At 41.2% G+C, this 13,369-nt stretch overlaps 1 protein-coding gene across 1 annotated transcript in view; it reads left to right on the top strand.

Moving 5' to 3' along the window:
• The window catches only part of mtcl1 (microtubule crosslinking factor 1), a 213,144-nt gene extending 201,096 nt beyond the window's left edge, over positions 1-12,048 (top strand). Inside the window, exons 14-15 of the mRNA XM_072569875.1 lie at positions 11,657-11,843; positions 12,029-12,048. Of these exons, the coding sequence (XP_072425976.1) occupies positions 11,657-11,843; positions 12,029-12,033 (192 nt within the window). The 3' untranslated portion in view covers positions 12,034-12,048. The remainder of the gene's footprint in view (positions 1-11,656; positions 11,844-12,028) is intronic.
• The last annotated feature ends 1,321 nt before the right edge of the window (positions 12,049-13,369 follow it).

Genomic DNA, 13,369 nt, shown 5'->3' with positions numbered 1-13,369 from the left:
TAGAGGTGGAATTATAAATTTGGATCAAGCAAGACAACAAGATTGCCAAGGGGAACAATTGTAGAGAGATGGAGTAATTGGCAATTTTGCAATATTTTTGGTATGGCAGAGGATATGACAACAGTTTCTTCCCAATTTGGACAGTCTGGTAGCCTACAAGCATCTATGGAGCTGAGGAAAGAGTTGGAATTCTATATTGACCTTTCTAATCTTTGATTGAGCTCATATGTTTTTACCACAGATGCCTAACATCTGTAAGAAATGAATCTATATGTTCACCAGCGACCTCTCAGGAGTTTTGCAGCAGTAATCACAAAACACTGGAGAAATCCCTCAGTGCAGGTTGCGTATTTATGCCAGAACAATGATATACTCATTACATCTATCATCGTGACACGCACAGCCTCTCATGAATGTTAAATGTCTTCCTTCCAGAAAGCCAGATTATACCAGTTCTGTAGCCAGCATCTCACATACACAGCAGGTTACATCCTGTCTTTGACGTATTTAACCCTTTCCTGTCATTTCTGATTTCTGCACTCCTTGGTATATCTCATCCCTCTTAGAAAAAAATAAGTTAACAATTTCTAGAGACCTTTGGCTAATAGCATTCAATGCTTTTCCATTGTGTTCCCAGTTTAAGAATGCTGCATGTCCTTCTCACGGTCACCAGCTGTGACTGAAGCCATTCAGCGCTGACAAGGTAGAGCTGGGTATTGTCAGCGGAGGGAAAATGAATCTACGGCCGTGGAGGATTAAAGAAGGACTAGCAGTGGCCAAGGAAGAAAGATGAATGTACAGGATTAAAAGGAGAAATCTTTGCTGGAAAGACCTCACTATTTTGTGACTAGAACTAACTGGGACTGATACCGTGGAGACAAGTCATAAAAGTAATGGTGAAGGTGGTTAGCATACTCAATTCTGTTTTAAATTTGCAGACAAGAAATAACTTACTGTACTTTGTTGTTGATTCTTCTATCATGTTCAGTGTCACAGTGACACAGGGGAAGGTCATTTCACGTGCTGTGTCTCCCTGCTGGATCCCTGCAAGTACTTCCTACCAAGATGAATCACTTCACACATCTCTGCTTTAAGTTTCATCTGTTACTTTACCATCCTGTCTATATCTTCTTCACATTTTAACACTGTCTTTCTTACAGTTTGCACTGCTTTCATGTCTTGTGTCATCTGAGGTTGAAAATTGCACCCAGTGCATCTAAGTCCAAGTCATAAATGTACAACAAGATAAGCAGTGCCCTTGATACCATGAAAATACCTTGAGTCCATAAGGCAACCGTTCACCACTACTCCATGTGTCTTGTCACATAATCACTGGCAATTCACAAAAACACCTTTTACAAGTCCTCACACACTGTCAACCATATTATCCTGATAAGCCCTATCTGCTCACTCATCAGTAAACTCAAATCAAGTTAATTAAACATGATTCATCCTTAATAAAGTCATTCTGGTTTTTCTCAATTAATCTACACTTGTCCAAGTGACTGTTAGTTTTATTGCAGATTATCATTTCAGAAAGCTTTCCTTCCCTCCAAGTTGACCATCTTACTGTTGCTGGCTTTATCCTCATATTCTTTATTGGACATTTATGTAACATTTGCCTTTTTATGTCACCACCTACTAAGACAATTGGAATATTACGGACAGTGTTCCATACCTTTCACTTTCTTTCATAGAATCCCTACTGTGTGGAAACAGGCAATTCGGCCCAACAAGGCCTATTCCTCTAAATTATTACCTAGCCTATGTATCCCTGAAGACTATGGGCAATTTAGAATGGCCAATTCATCTAACCTACACATCTTTGGACTATGGGAAGAACTCGGTGCATCTGGAGGAAACCCTCGCAGACTCAGGGAGAATGTGCAAACTCCACACAGACAATTGCCTAAGGGTCGAATTGAACCCAGGTTCCTAGCGCCGTGAGGCAGCAATGCTAACCACTGAACCAACATGCCACCCCGTTCCTTTGGCATCCTCAGGTATGTATCTTATCAGTCCTAGAGATGAAGCAGCTTAGCAAGATCTCATCCAACTCCTCTTTCAATATTGTGTTGGCAGCATCTTCTTCCTTGGTAAAGACAGATCAAAGTTAGTATCCCAGATCTTCCCTCTGTTTACACACAGAAATACAACTTTTCATCTTTAATTAACCCCTCCCTTCCTCTTAAAAGCCTCCTACTATTTATATCTCTTGTAGAAGTACTGCCTAAGGGTGACATGGTGGCTCAGTGGTTAACACTGTTGCCTCACAGTGGCAGGGACCCAGGTTTGATTCCAGCCTTGGGGGACTGTCGGTGTGGAGTTTGCACATTTGCTCTGTGTCTGTGCGGGTTTTCTCCAGGTACTCTGGATTCCTCCCACAGTCCAAAGATGTGCAGGTTAGATGAATTGGCCATGTTAAACTTTCCATAGTGTCCAGGGATGTGCAGCCTAGGTAGGTTAGCCATGGTAAAAACCCCATGGGGGGGGCGGGGGGCAGCGGTGAGTCTGTGTGGGATGCTCTCAGAAGATCAGTGCAGACTCAATAGGCCGAATAGCCCCTTTCTCCAAAGTAGGGATTCTAAAACTTTTATGGTAGCTGGCAGTCTGTTATCATATCACCTCTCTGAGTATTGCTAAGAAAAGAGACATACTGTTGAAGCTCTCTCTCTCTCTTGCACTGGGAAGTCTTGAAATGTTTATGAAACTGTCAAATATCCATTCAAACATCACTTGAAAAATGTTAGTGCTCGTAAAATGGTCAAAATTCATCTATTCAAAAACCATACCAAATAAGCAATCCTCTCAGCAGCTCATAAAACAGACAGCCAAACAATGCTTACAGTATTCCTGATGGCGATGTAAACTGCTCCAGTAATGATGAATGCATGAACATTATTTGGACCTCAGCCAAGCATCCATCATAGGATCTGATCTCACAGTTTGTTTAATTAAGGGTATAGAGCTGAACACTATAAAATCTTTGAACCCTCCTGAATAGATTATCATTTATCAGATTGTTTCAGAGACTCACCGAATGGTTGTCAGCCACATTTTGAGTTAGATAGCCATCTGTTCAACCTGTTTTTAAAAATGTCACATATTCAAATCTAGAACCTATATTGGCACAATGTTTACACTGAAACCCTACTATGAACACTTGGCTGAGCTCCAACCAATCTACCACCCCTTTCATGGATTCAACTCTGCAGGAGGTGATTACAGAGCTGCCAAAGGCATATTGGGATTTGACTGAGTGAAAATGTTATGTCCTGTTAGAAGGATTATGTTTTTGTGAAATAGTTTTGAAAGCTTGTTTGTTTAATTTGATAGTATTATCAATACTTGAGCCATGTTTTCTGGAGGACTTGGAATAAGTGTTTGTTTTTCTGACAGTTTTATGAGCATTTCAAAGACTTCCCAGTGTTATAACACACCTCATGAATTCTCTCCATGGTGGATAATCAGAGTGCTTCAGTGGTTCAACTGATGTCTTGATTTTAAATCACTTTAAATCATTGGGCAGAATCCAAACGCCATATTCATGTCTCATATTCAATGTTGAGTTCATAGGCAATAGAAATGAATAATCCAGGGTCCCAGGTAATGCTTCTGGAACCAAGGTTTGAATCACACCACAGCATGGTGATTTTTAAAATGTATTCATGAAATGTGAGCATCGTGGGCAAGGTCAGCATTTATTGCCCACCCCTAATTGCCCAGAGGACAGTTAAGAGTCAACCACATTGCTATGGATCAGGAGTCACGTGTAGGCCAGACCAGGTAAGGACAGTAGTTTCTGTCCTAAAAGACATTAGTGAACCAGATAGATTATTTTCCACAATCAATAACAGTTTCATAGTCATCATTAGATTCTTAATTCCAGATTCTTATTAAATTCAAATTCCACATCATTCATGGCAGAATTTGAACCCAGGTCCCTGGAACATTACCTATGTCTCTGGATTAACATAAAACAAAATGGGAGACCCATTGTTTCTGCCTGTTCTTGTCCCACAGAACTTATTTCTTCATACCTTGACTATACCTTTTCTCCCCTTGTCCAGTGCGTCCCCACTCACATCTGCGATTATCCTGATGCTTTACATCAGTTTCAGATTTTCTAGTTTGCAGCCTCCAGCCTTCTCCTCTTCACTGCAAGTGTGCAATCCATTTACATGTCCTTCCCCAATGAGGACAGTCTCAGGGCTCCCAGCTTCATCCTCAGAAAAAGGCCTGAAGCATACCCATCTCCCACCATTCCCCTCAGCCTGGCTGAGCTCATCCTCACGCTGAACAACTTCTCCTTTAACTCCTCTCACTTTCTTCAGATCAAAGGTGTGGCCATGGATACCCACATGGACCTCAGTTACACGTCTCTTTTTCGGGTACATGCTCCAATCCTATTCAGTTCTCTCCCCATAACTCTTTCTCGGCTATGTCAGTGACATCTCGATTCTGCTTCCCTCTCTTGTTCAGAACTGGAAAAATGTATAATTTTTCCTTCCAATTCCACCCCATTCTCACCTTCACCTGGTCCATCTCTGACTCCTTCCTTACCTTCCTTGGCATTGCTGTTTCCATTTCTAGGGATAGGTTGGCCACCAATATACACTACAAACCCAACTCCTACAGTTACCTCGACTATACATCCTCACACCCTGCTTCGTGGAACGACTCCATTTCATTCTCCCAGTTTCCCTGTTGCATCTATTCTGACAATGTCACCTTCTGTGGGGATCCCCAGAAATGTCTACTTTTTTCCTCAGTCGAGGATTCCTTGCACTATGGTTGACAGGGCCCTGAGATGTGTTCAAACCATCTCCTGTAATTACACCCTCACCCCTTCCTTTTTTCGAGCAACGATGATTTGGAGCCTCTGGTCCTCACTTATCACCCCACCAACCTCTGCATTCAAAGGATTGTAAGCAACCATTTCCATCACCTCCAGCAAGATACCATGCTCGGACACATATTCTCCTCCCCAGCCTTGTCAGCCTTCCACAGGAACCGGTCCCTCTGGGCGATCCTAGACCACTCCTCCTCCACTTCCAGTACCACCCCGTACTGGCACAGTACCTTCCCATGCAATCGCAGAAGGTGTAACTTCTGCCCATTTACTTCCTCCCTCCTCAGTACCCAAGGCCCTAGACACACCTTCCACCTGCCCTTCACTCAATCCAGTCCACTGTATTCAATGTTCACAATGTGGTCTCCTGTACACTGGGGAGATGAAACACAGATAGGGTGACCGCTTTGTAGAGTACCAACATCCTGTCTATTTCAACACACCACTGTGTGCCCACAGCAACATTGCTGTCACAGGCCTGCTGCAGTGTTCCAGTGAATCTCAGCACATGCTTAAAGAACAACATCTCATTTTCCAATTGGGGACCCTGCATCCCTAGGACTCAATATTGAGTTAAATAACTTTAGCACCTGATTCTATCCTCCCATGCTCACCACATACACACACAGTCCTGATAAGACATGGATTACCTTTAGCCCATTTTCTCCTACTGTTAGCTCTTATTACCATTTACTCAGCTTTTCTTCTGTCCTGACCTACTATCCATAATGTCCTTGTTTACCTCCACCTTTCATACGTCTCTCCGTCTCTCTGGGCTCCATCTCCACCGACCCATTCTGGATAATAGCTGAGCAATAATCCCATCAGGCCATTACCTACCAAAGCAAAAGTTAAACTTAAAAACAAAGCCTCTATCTCTAGCTATGAGTGTTTCTCTAAGCCAAATTAACTCCCTCCTGACCTTCTAAATTTTATTTATCTCGTTCAGTCATAAACACTGCTAATGCGCAGTCAGCTCGGCTTTAATGCGGTAATTCTGTTCTCATGCAATCCCATGTTACAAGAAATTCATGTAAAGCAGCACCATTTAAACTAATGGGGCCGGTATCGGCGGAACCAATACACACTTTAAAACTGCATTTTAGAAATAGTGTCCCCCATTCATCAAGCACGTCATGGTGAATTTGCGTTAACGAAATGCATTTTATAGCAAAACAACCTGTACACACAAACCCATTATTTCTCAAACTAAGCCTTAAAAGTTGTTTTAATACAAATCACCACTGCTGCAGAAATACCCACAAGTTAATTGCTAACTCCGTACACCCAGAGAAAACCATGTCTCTCACTAATCCAGAATCCAAGAACCCAGACTTGCAATAAATTATACTAAAAATTTATGTAAACACATGATTTACATCATACATACATCCCAGTGAAGAATGAAAGTGCATCTCTTGATAAAGCATCTGCAGTGACATTTTCTCTCCGAGGGATGAGTGAGTTTTAAATTACAAAGTTGCGGAATTAAACCCTATTGAATTAATCATAAATTCTTGTCCAGTAATGTTTCTAAGAAAGTCAAAATATTGTTGTCTGCCTAAATAACGGTTTATTCCATGTTGTTGCTAATGTGGATTTCAAAATGACACAGATCTAGCAAAAGACTCGATGTCTTTCTTTTTCAACTTTTGAATATTTTTATTTTGTGCAGTCAGTTTCTTCAATAAAAAGCTGACAGGCTATTCAATGATCATCTCATCATCTTGCAGTAAATCAGCCTCACACCAATATAGCAGGTATTGACAGTCAGTTTGATGGCTTCATATAATTCAGTGCAGCTAAAACGGGTGCCATTGTCAATACCACTTCCAAATTTTCAAAGGCAAACTGACAGTCTTTCATCCATTCAAATATTCTGCCTTTTTTTTCAACAATTTGTTAAGGATGCAATGACAGTGCTGAAGTTCAGAACCATTTTGTGTTGGAACTCACCCAAGACAACATTATGTAAAGTTTCACATTTCATCCTAGGCACCGTAAAGTCAAAAATAGCTTGTAATTTTGCTTCTGAGTGCAACTTGTCCCACAGTTTGGCATGAGTAAGTCACATTGACACTGGAAAGTTCATTCATATTGGCTTTTTATGGCTGATCAATCAGTTTAGTCACATGATGCAAATGTGCTGCCGAGGTTAGGCTAAAAACAATTGAGTTGTCAATATAACTGATACAATTATACATTCTATCAATTACTTCATTGGTTAACAAGTGAAACATTGCTGGTGCATTTTCATTGAAAATGTCATGACTTTACACTGAATCTGGAGGGACGATAGTTGGGAGGATGGGTTATGGTAACGGGGTGCTTTGATGAGTCCTTCAGAGAAAACTAGAAGCACAGGGAAGATTTACACTTATCAAGTTGAGAGTCAAACATAGCACAGCAGCAAGAAAGCAGAAATGTTGAGGAGCTTCGAGGAGTTGGGGATTAAGAGATCGGCTGTCCAGTATAAAAATGATCTGATTGTTATTTATTTCCATTGGTTTGCCCTCCTGTGGGCAGTCCTGTCCTGGTGCCTGCTTTAAATTTCATGCATCATCATTCATCCTGCTCACATGTAGTTTCTGGATTGTCTCTGATCTTTGGGGCATCTTGTTAATTTTAACCATGTCAAACATCTGGCAGCCCTGAAAACATTTATATATTTCCAGAATGTGATCTCAATGGACTTCAGTAAGGCGTTCAACAAGGTTCACCATGGGGAACCAAGGTTAGATCTCATGGAATAAGGGGAGAACTAACCATTTGGATACAGAACTGGCTCAAAGATAGAAGACAGAGGGTGGTGGTGGAGGGTTGTTTTTCAGACAGGAGGCCTATGACCAGTGGAGTGCCGCAAGGATCGGTGCTGGGCCCTCTACTTTTCATCATTTACGTAAATGATTTGGATGTGAACATCGGAGGTATAGTTAGTGAGTTTGCAGGTGACACCAAAATTGGAGGTGGAGTGGACAGCGAAGAAGGTTACCTCGGGTTACAATGGGATCTTGATCAGATGGGCCAATGGGCTGAGGAGTGGCAGATGGAGTTTAATTTAGATAAATGTGAGGTGCTGCATTTTGGGAAAGCAAATCTTAGCAGGACGTATACACTTAATGATAAGGACCTAGGGAGTGTTGCTGAACAAAGAGACCTTGGAGCACAAGTTCATAGCTCCTTGAAAGTGGAGTTGCAGGTAGATAGGATAGTGAAGAAGGCATTTGGTATGCTTTCCTTTATTAGTCAGAGTATTGAGAGTACAGGAGTTGGGAGGTCATGTTGCGGTTGTACAGGATGCTGGTTAGGTCACTTTTGGAATATTGCCTGCAATTCTGGTCTCATTCCTATTGGAAGATGTAAAACTTGAAAGGTTCAGAAAAGATTTACAAAGATGTTGCCAGAGTTGGAAGATTTGAGCTAAAGGGAGATGCTGAATAGGCTGGAGTGTCGGAGGCTGAGGGGTGACCTTGTAGAGGTTTATAAAATCATGAGGGGCATGGATAGGGTAAATAGACAAGGTTTTTTCCCTGGGGTGGGAGAGTCCAGAACTAGAGGGCATAGGTTTAGGGTGAGAGGGGAAAGATATAAAAGAGACCTAAGGAGCAACATGTTCACGCAGAGGGTGGTGCGTGTGTGGAATGCGCTGCCAGAGAAAGTGATGGAGGCTGGTACAATTACAACATTTAAAAGGCACCTGTATGGGTATATGAATAGGAAGGGTTTGGAGGGATATGGGCCGAGTGCTGGCAGGTGGGACTAGATTGGGTTGGGATATCTGGTCGGCATGGACAGGTTGGACCGGAGGGGCTGTTTCCGTGCAGTACATCTCTGTGACTCTATGACTCTACTAGTATCCTAATATCCAAACATTTCATGCTTGCTACCCAAACCAAACCAGTGGTCTGAGTTTAGAATATACATTTATTAAGATACCATTTTATGCAGAATGAGAAGAGGATTGAGCCATAATTGGCATGGAGGTACAGCAAGGACAGACATCTGAACATACATTGGCAATGCTTTGACCAATCAGAATTTACCTGCTTATCAGACAATTAAGATTGACAACAATTGTTCTTGGTGCATCTGCAATCCAATTATAGCCCAACCAATCAGCAACCTTTTTTCATTCTGTTTGAAAATGGTATCTCTCTTCTTTCCATTCTTGTTCTGATGAGTGCAAGTCAAAAACTCCAATTTCTGGTCTCCTTTTAGCAATGTTTAAGTTCTGAACTAGTTAGAGGGCTACAAAAATAATACATGAAAAAGTTAACAAGAGCAAATGGATAGAGAAAGCAGGTGTTACAGAAAGTGTTGTTAGATTTATGGAGGCTGTCATATCTCTGCAGGTTCTAGGATCCAGAATGGACAACTGTGTTGTCATTTGAGAGTCGCTACAGGAGGATAGTGATGTCAGATGCACAGCACATTATTGTATCAGCCTCGTTCCTATTGTGTAAGGAGTGAAACACAATCAGGAACCTGATTAATAAATTTAATTAGCAACTAAGGAAAGTAAAATGAAGGAATTAACTCAGAAGTGAAACTTCTGCCACAATATTTTACTAAGTTAAAAATCACACAACAGCAGTTTATAATCCAACAGGTTTATTTGGAAGCACTAGCTTTCAGAGTCCTGCTCCTTCATCAGGTAGCTTCCAAATAAACCTGTTGGACTATAACATGGTGTTGTGTGATTTTTAACTTTGTCCACCCCAGTTCAACACTGGCAACTCCACATCACGACTACAATCATTTCTTAGATTACCGTGTGTGTCCTTAAAGCAACTTGTGCTGATTTACGAGAGTTCAATGTTCCAGCCCACCTCCTTCATTATATGAATGCAATGCAGACTGTTGGATGAAAAGTCAAGCTGTTTGCAAGAGCATAGCTTTAGGGGAGTTTAGCTTCGGCCAATCTTTTAACACTGCATTGGATATCAACTCTTCCCCAATTAATGTATTGCCAGGGGAAAGATGCTTTCAGCACAAAGGGAAGTCGTAAATCATTTCATTTCAGGGCAAGCTGACGCAAAGGTCAGCGAAAGCACAAATGAATAACTTTGACACATCAACATGGCTCATTAACTTGATCATTGTGAGACACCTTTGATTTGAACAGGACAGTTTGGTGAAACAGCAGTTCTATTGAAGATAAATATGAGGGACAGAAATTAATGGGTGTTTGCTTGTTCATAGTCAATGGATAGAATTATTCTAAAAGATAGCATTTTCTACAAACCACTACAGATCTGTGTCAGACTATCAGCACATTGAGTGAATATTTAATACTAAACCAATTAAGCACTTAATTTATTTTTAAATGTACATTAGGTGCCATAACAACAGAATAAAGTGAGAGTGACCACAACAAGCATAGGATGCCTCAAAAGTGTAACCTTTGTTGGTGATGATTGTTTGGAGAGAGTTGAGGCTAAATGAACGAAGACCCCAATCTTTCACATGTTATTTTCTTTGTTGGTGGTGAGACATTGCCTGGAGCCAGAGGGCTTAACATTCCAAACTGCTGCTTTCTGCAATTTGTTGGGACCTTTCTGAAGCATTGAACCATATTTAATATGGTACAATCTAACTCATGCTATGTTGACAGGACTGACACCCTTATAATCCAAACGCATTATCGTTGTGTCAGAGGGAAGATGAAAGTTACATGTGAAAAGGTGTGCTGTATTCATCAACTTCTTCATCTACAAAGCTGTGACTGACACCTCTGATTACTACCATTGAACATTGACTTTATTTCATTGTGACACTGAGATTTTCCCAGGAGTTTCAGACCTGCCATTACAAAGGCTTGTGGTTCCGAAAAAAAAATCTTCAGTTTGGCAATTTTCTAGGATCATCGCAGCTCTTATGTTGGACTGCCAATTTTCAGAATCTTCTTGTTCTGACATATGCCATTGATGGTGTTCCTAGGGTTCTGAGCTTTTCTGAGGGCAAAGAGCAAAACCTTTCAAATTTACTCTTTTATCAGCATCTTATTTGGCCAAGTTAAAGATCCGGTCCTCTGTAAAGCTATGGATGTAGATTTGCTTGGTGAGCTGGAAGGTTAGTTTTCAGACATTTTGTCACCATACTAGGTAGCATCATCAGTGAGTCTCTGGATGAAGCACTGGTGGCATAGCCCGCTTTCTATTTATGTGTTTAGGTTTCCTTGGCTTGGTGATGTTATGTCCTGTGGTGATGGCATTTCCTGTTCTTTTTCTCATGGGGTGGTAAATGGGATCCAAGTTAATGTGTTTGTTGATAGAGTTCCGGTTGGAATGCCACACTTCTCGGAATTCTCATGCATGTCTCTGTTTGGCTTGTCCTAGGATTAACGTGTTGTCCCAGTTGAAGTGGTGTCCTTCCTCATTGTATGTAAGGATACCAGTGAGAGTGGGTCATGTCTTTTTATGGCTCATTGATTTTCATGTATCCCGGTGGCTAGTTTTCTGCCTGTTTGTCCAACCCAAGAAAACTTAAACACATAAAGAGAAAGCGGGCATGCCACCAGTCTTCACTCGGAGGCTCACTGATGATGTTACCGATTATGGTGATGAAATGTCTGAAAATGAACCTTCCAGCTCATTGAGCAAACCTACATCCAGCAACTCAATTTGAGCTCCAAATCTTCTCAAAACTCTGTAAAGCTATATTTTTTTTGTGTGCTTATGGAAATGAATATGTTTGTGTGCATTATTGGAAAATTGAATATATTTGAACATTTATACTATTTTTAAAGTCTTCACCTGGATGTGTTTTTGCAGTAAAATTAATCAGTTCTATGTTTAACTCAAGAGCTTAATACTGACAAGACTGGACATAATCAAGAAGATATTGAGTTGGCAAACCAGCGTCCTTTTAGAATCCAAAACCACTGCCACGACTAATATGGGAGTGACCAATATGGAAGTGACCAATATGGGCATGACCAATATGGGAGTGACCATCCTTGACACTGAGGGTGGTAAGGACCTTTGCCTTGGTGAGTTATGGTGAAAGATTTTCTATAGTTATCACAAAGCAGTGGGATCTTTTCAAAGATTTAAATAACAGCACACTCTCAGTTTTCTAGATCTTTTCACAGCCACTATGCTGCTGATCCAGTCTGAAGCTATTGTCACATTCTTGAACATTCAGTTTTTCCAGCTCCTTGATTTTGTCTTTCAGGCTGAACTTGAAGACAGCTAGAACTCAACACGACAGAGGTTGAGTTGGACTCATCCTCTAATCTATTTTGAGATGATGTTTCCCAGGAAGAGATCCAAAGCCTGTAAGGACATCTTTCCAGACTGCTCGGATCTGTCCAGGTGTCAGTGACTTCGTCAGCAAAATGCCACAGATCTGTTGCGGCAGAATAAAGGTCATTGGTCCAAGCTACAGACTTTCTACAGCTGAGACATCTGCTGTGTGGAATTCTAGATCTCCATTATTCCCATTGCATTACACATTTATTGTCCTCTTGAGATGAGTATTATTCGCATATGGAGCTGGAAAATGTATTTTTAAGAGGGGAGATGAGACAATGCTGATCCTTTAACAAAGTTATGCTGCCCTTGGCTTTTTTTCAGAGAGGTCATAAAAGTAGTGATTCCAAAAGGTCTGGGTTTGACTACTCAAGAATGCTTTCAAGTTTTGAAAAAAAACACTTGTACAATGAAAGGGGAATGGCCAGTTCTCCCAGCTGAGCTTTTCTCTGCTTCGGTTTGGGTTTTAGCCGTCTGGCTGTTCACCGAAAGCAGGCAGTCAGTTGTGAAACTGCTGGACCCAAAGAAGCAGCTCCACGCTGATCCTCCCCCTCTCTGATATCTCTCCTGTAAGAACGTGTGTTGGATTTTATCTTTTTCACCAAGAAGTGTTTACGGAGATTATTGCGAATATTTGGAACAGCATCATTAAGTTGGGATAGTCTGGTCGGTTTTCGGATAGGGTTAAGTTATTCTATATTCTGTTCTATTTTATTTGTGTTTCATTCCATCATCTTATAAATAAACTCTGTTTTTTTTTAAACTAAGTGGTTTGACCAGCAGCGTCTCTCCTGGACTATCCACTCTACACCTGCTTAAAACAACTAGCAAAGTTAGGGTCTGGGCTACCTTCTTGAAATGTTTTGAGGTGGTCTAGCCTGGTCCATAACAGATTGGGGGCTCTTTGCGGGATTTGTTCTACAGATCCAATTTGGATTAGGGTTATTGGACTTGAGGGCAGAGAGTGGTAGGTGTTAGTGTCTTTTGTTCCAGGTGTTGAATTCAATTGGTTTAAACAGTGCCTGGGATAGCTCTTTGAGTCACTAAGCATTTTCTGGGGGGTGGAAGAAGTGACTTTTAGGCATTTTACAAAAGGTGATTAGGGCAAGGGTGCTGGAATTAGCAAGCAATCTGGAGTTGAAGCTGCATCCTTCTATAAGGAAGGAGAGATAACTACAGCAATACTCAGCTATTAAGTTTGCTGGGAATGCCATCAGAATCTTTAGAGATGGCTAAAGTTCAATTGAAAATGAAGCAACTTGAG

This window comes from Chiloscyllium punctatum, chromosome 5 (genome assembly GCF_047496795.1).
Source record: "Chiloscyllium punctatum isolate Juve2018m chromosome 5, sChiPun1.3, whole genome shotgun sequence".
NCBI lineage: Eukaryota > Metazoa > Chordata > Chondrichthyes > Orectolobiformes > Hemiscylliidae > Chiloscyllium > Chiloscyllium punctatum.
The sequence above is the reverse complement of the archived record's forward strand: the minus strand, read 5'-3'. Positions and strand labels throughout refer to the sequence as shown.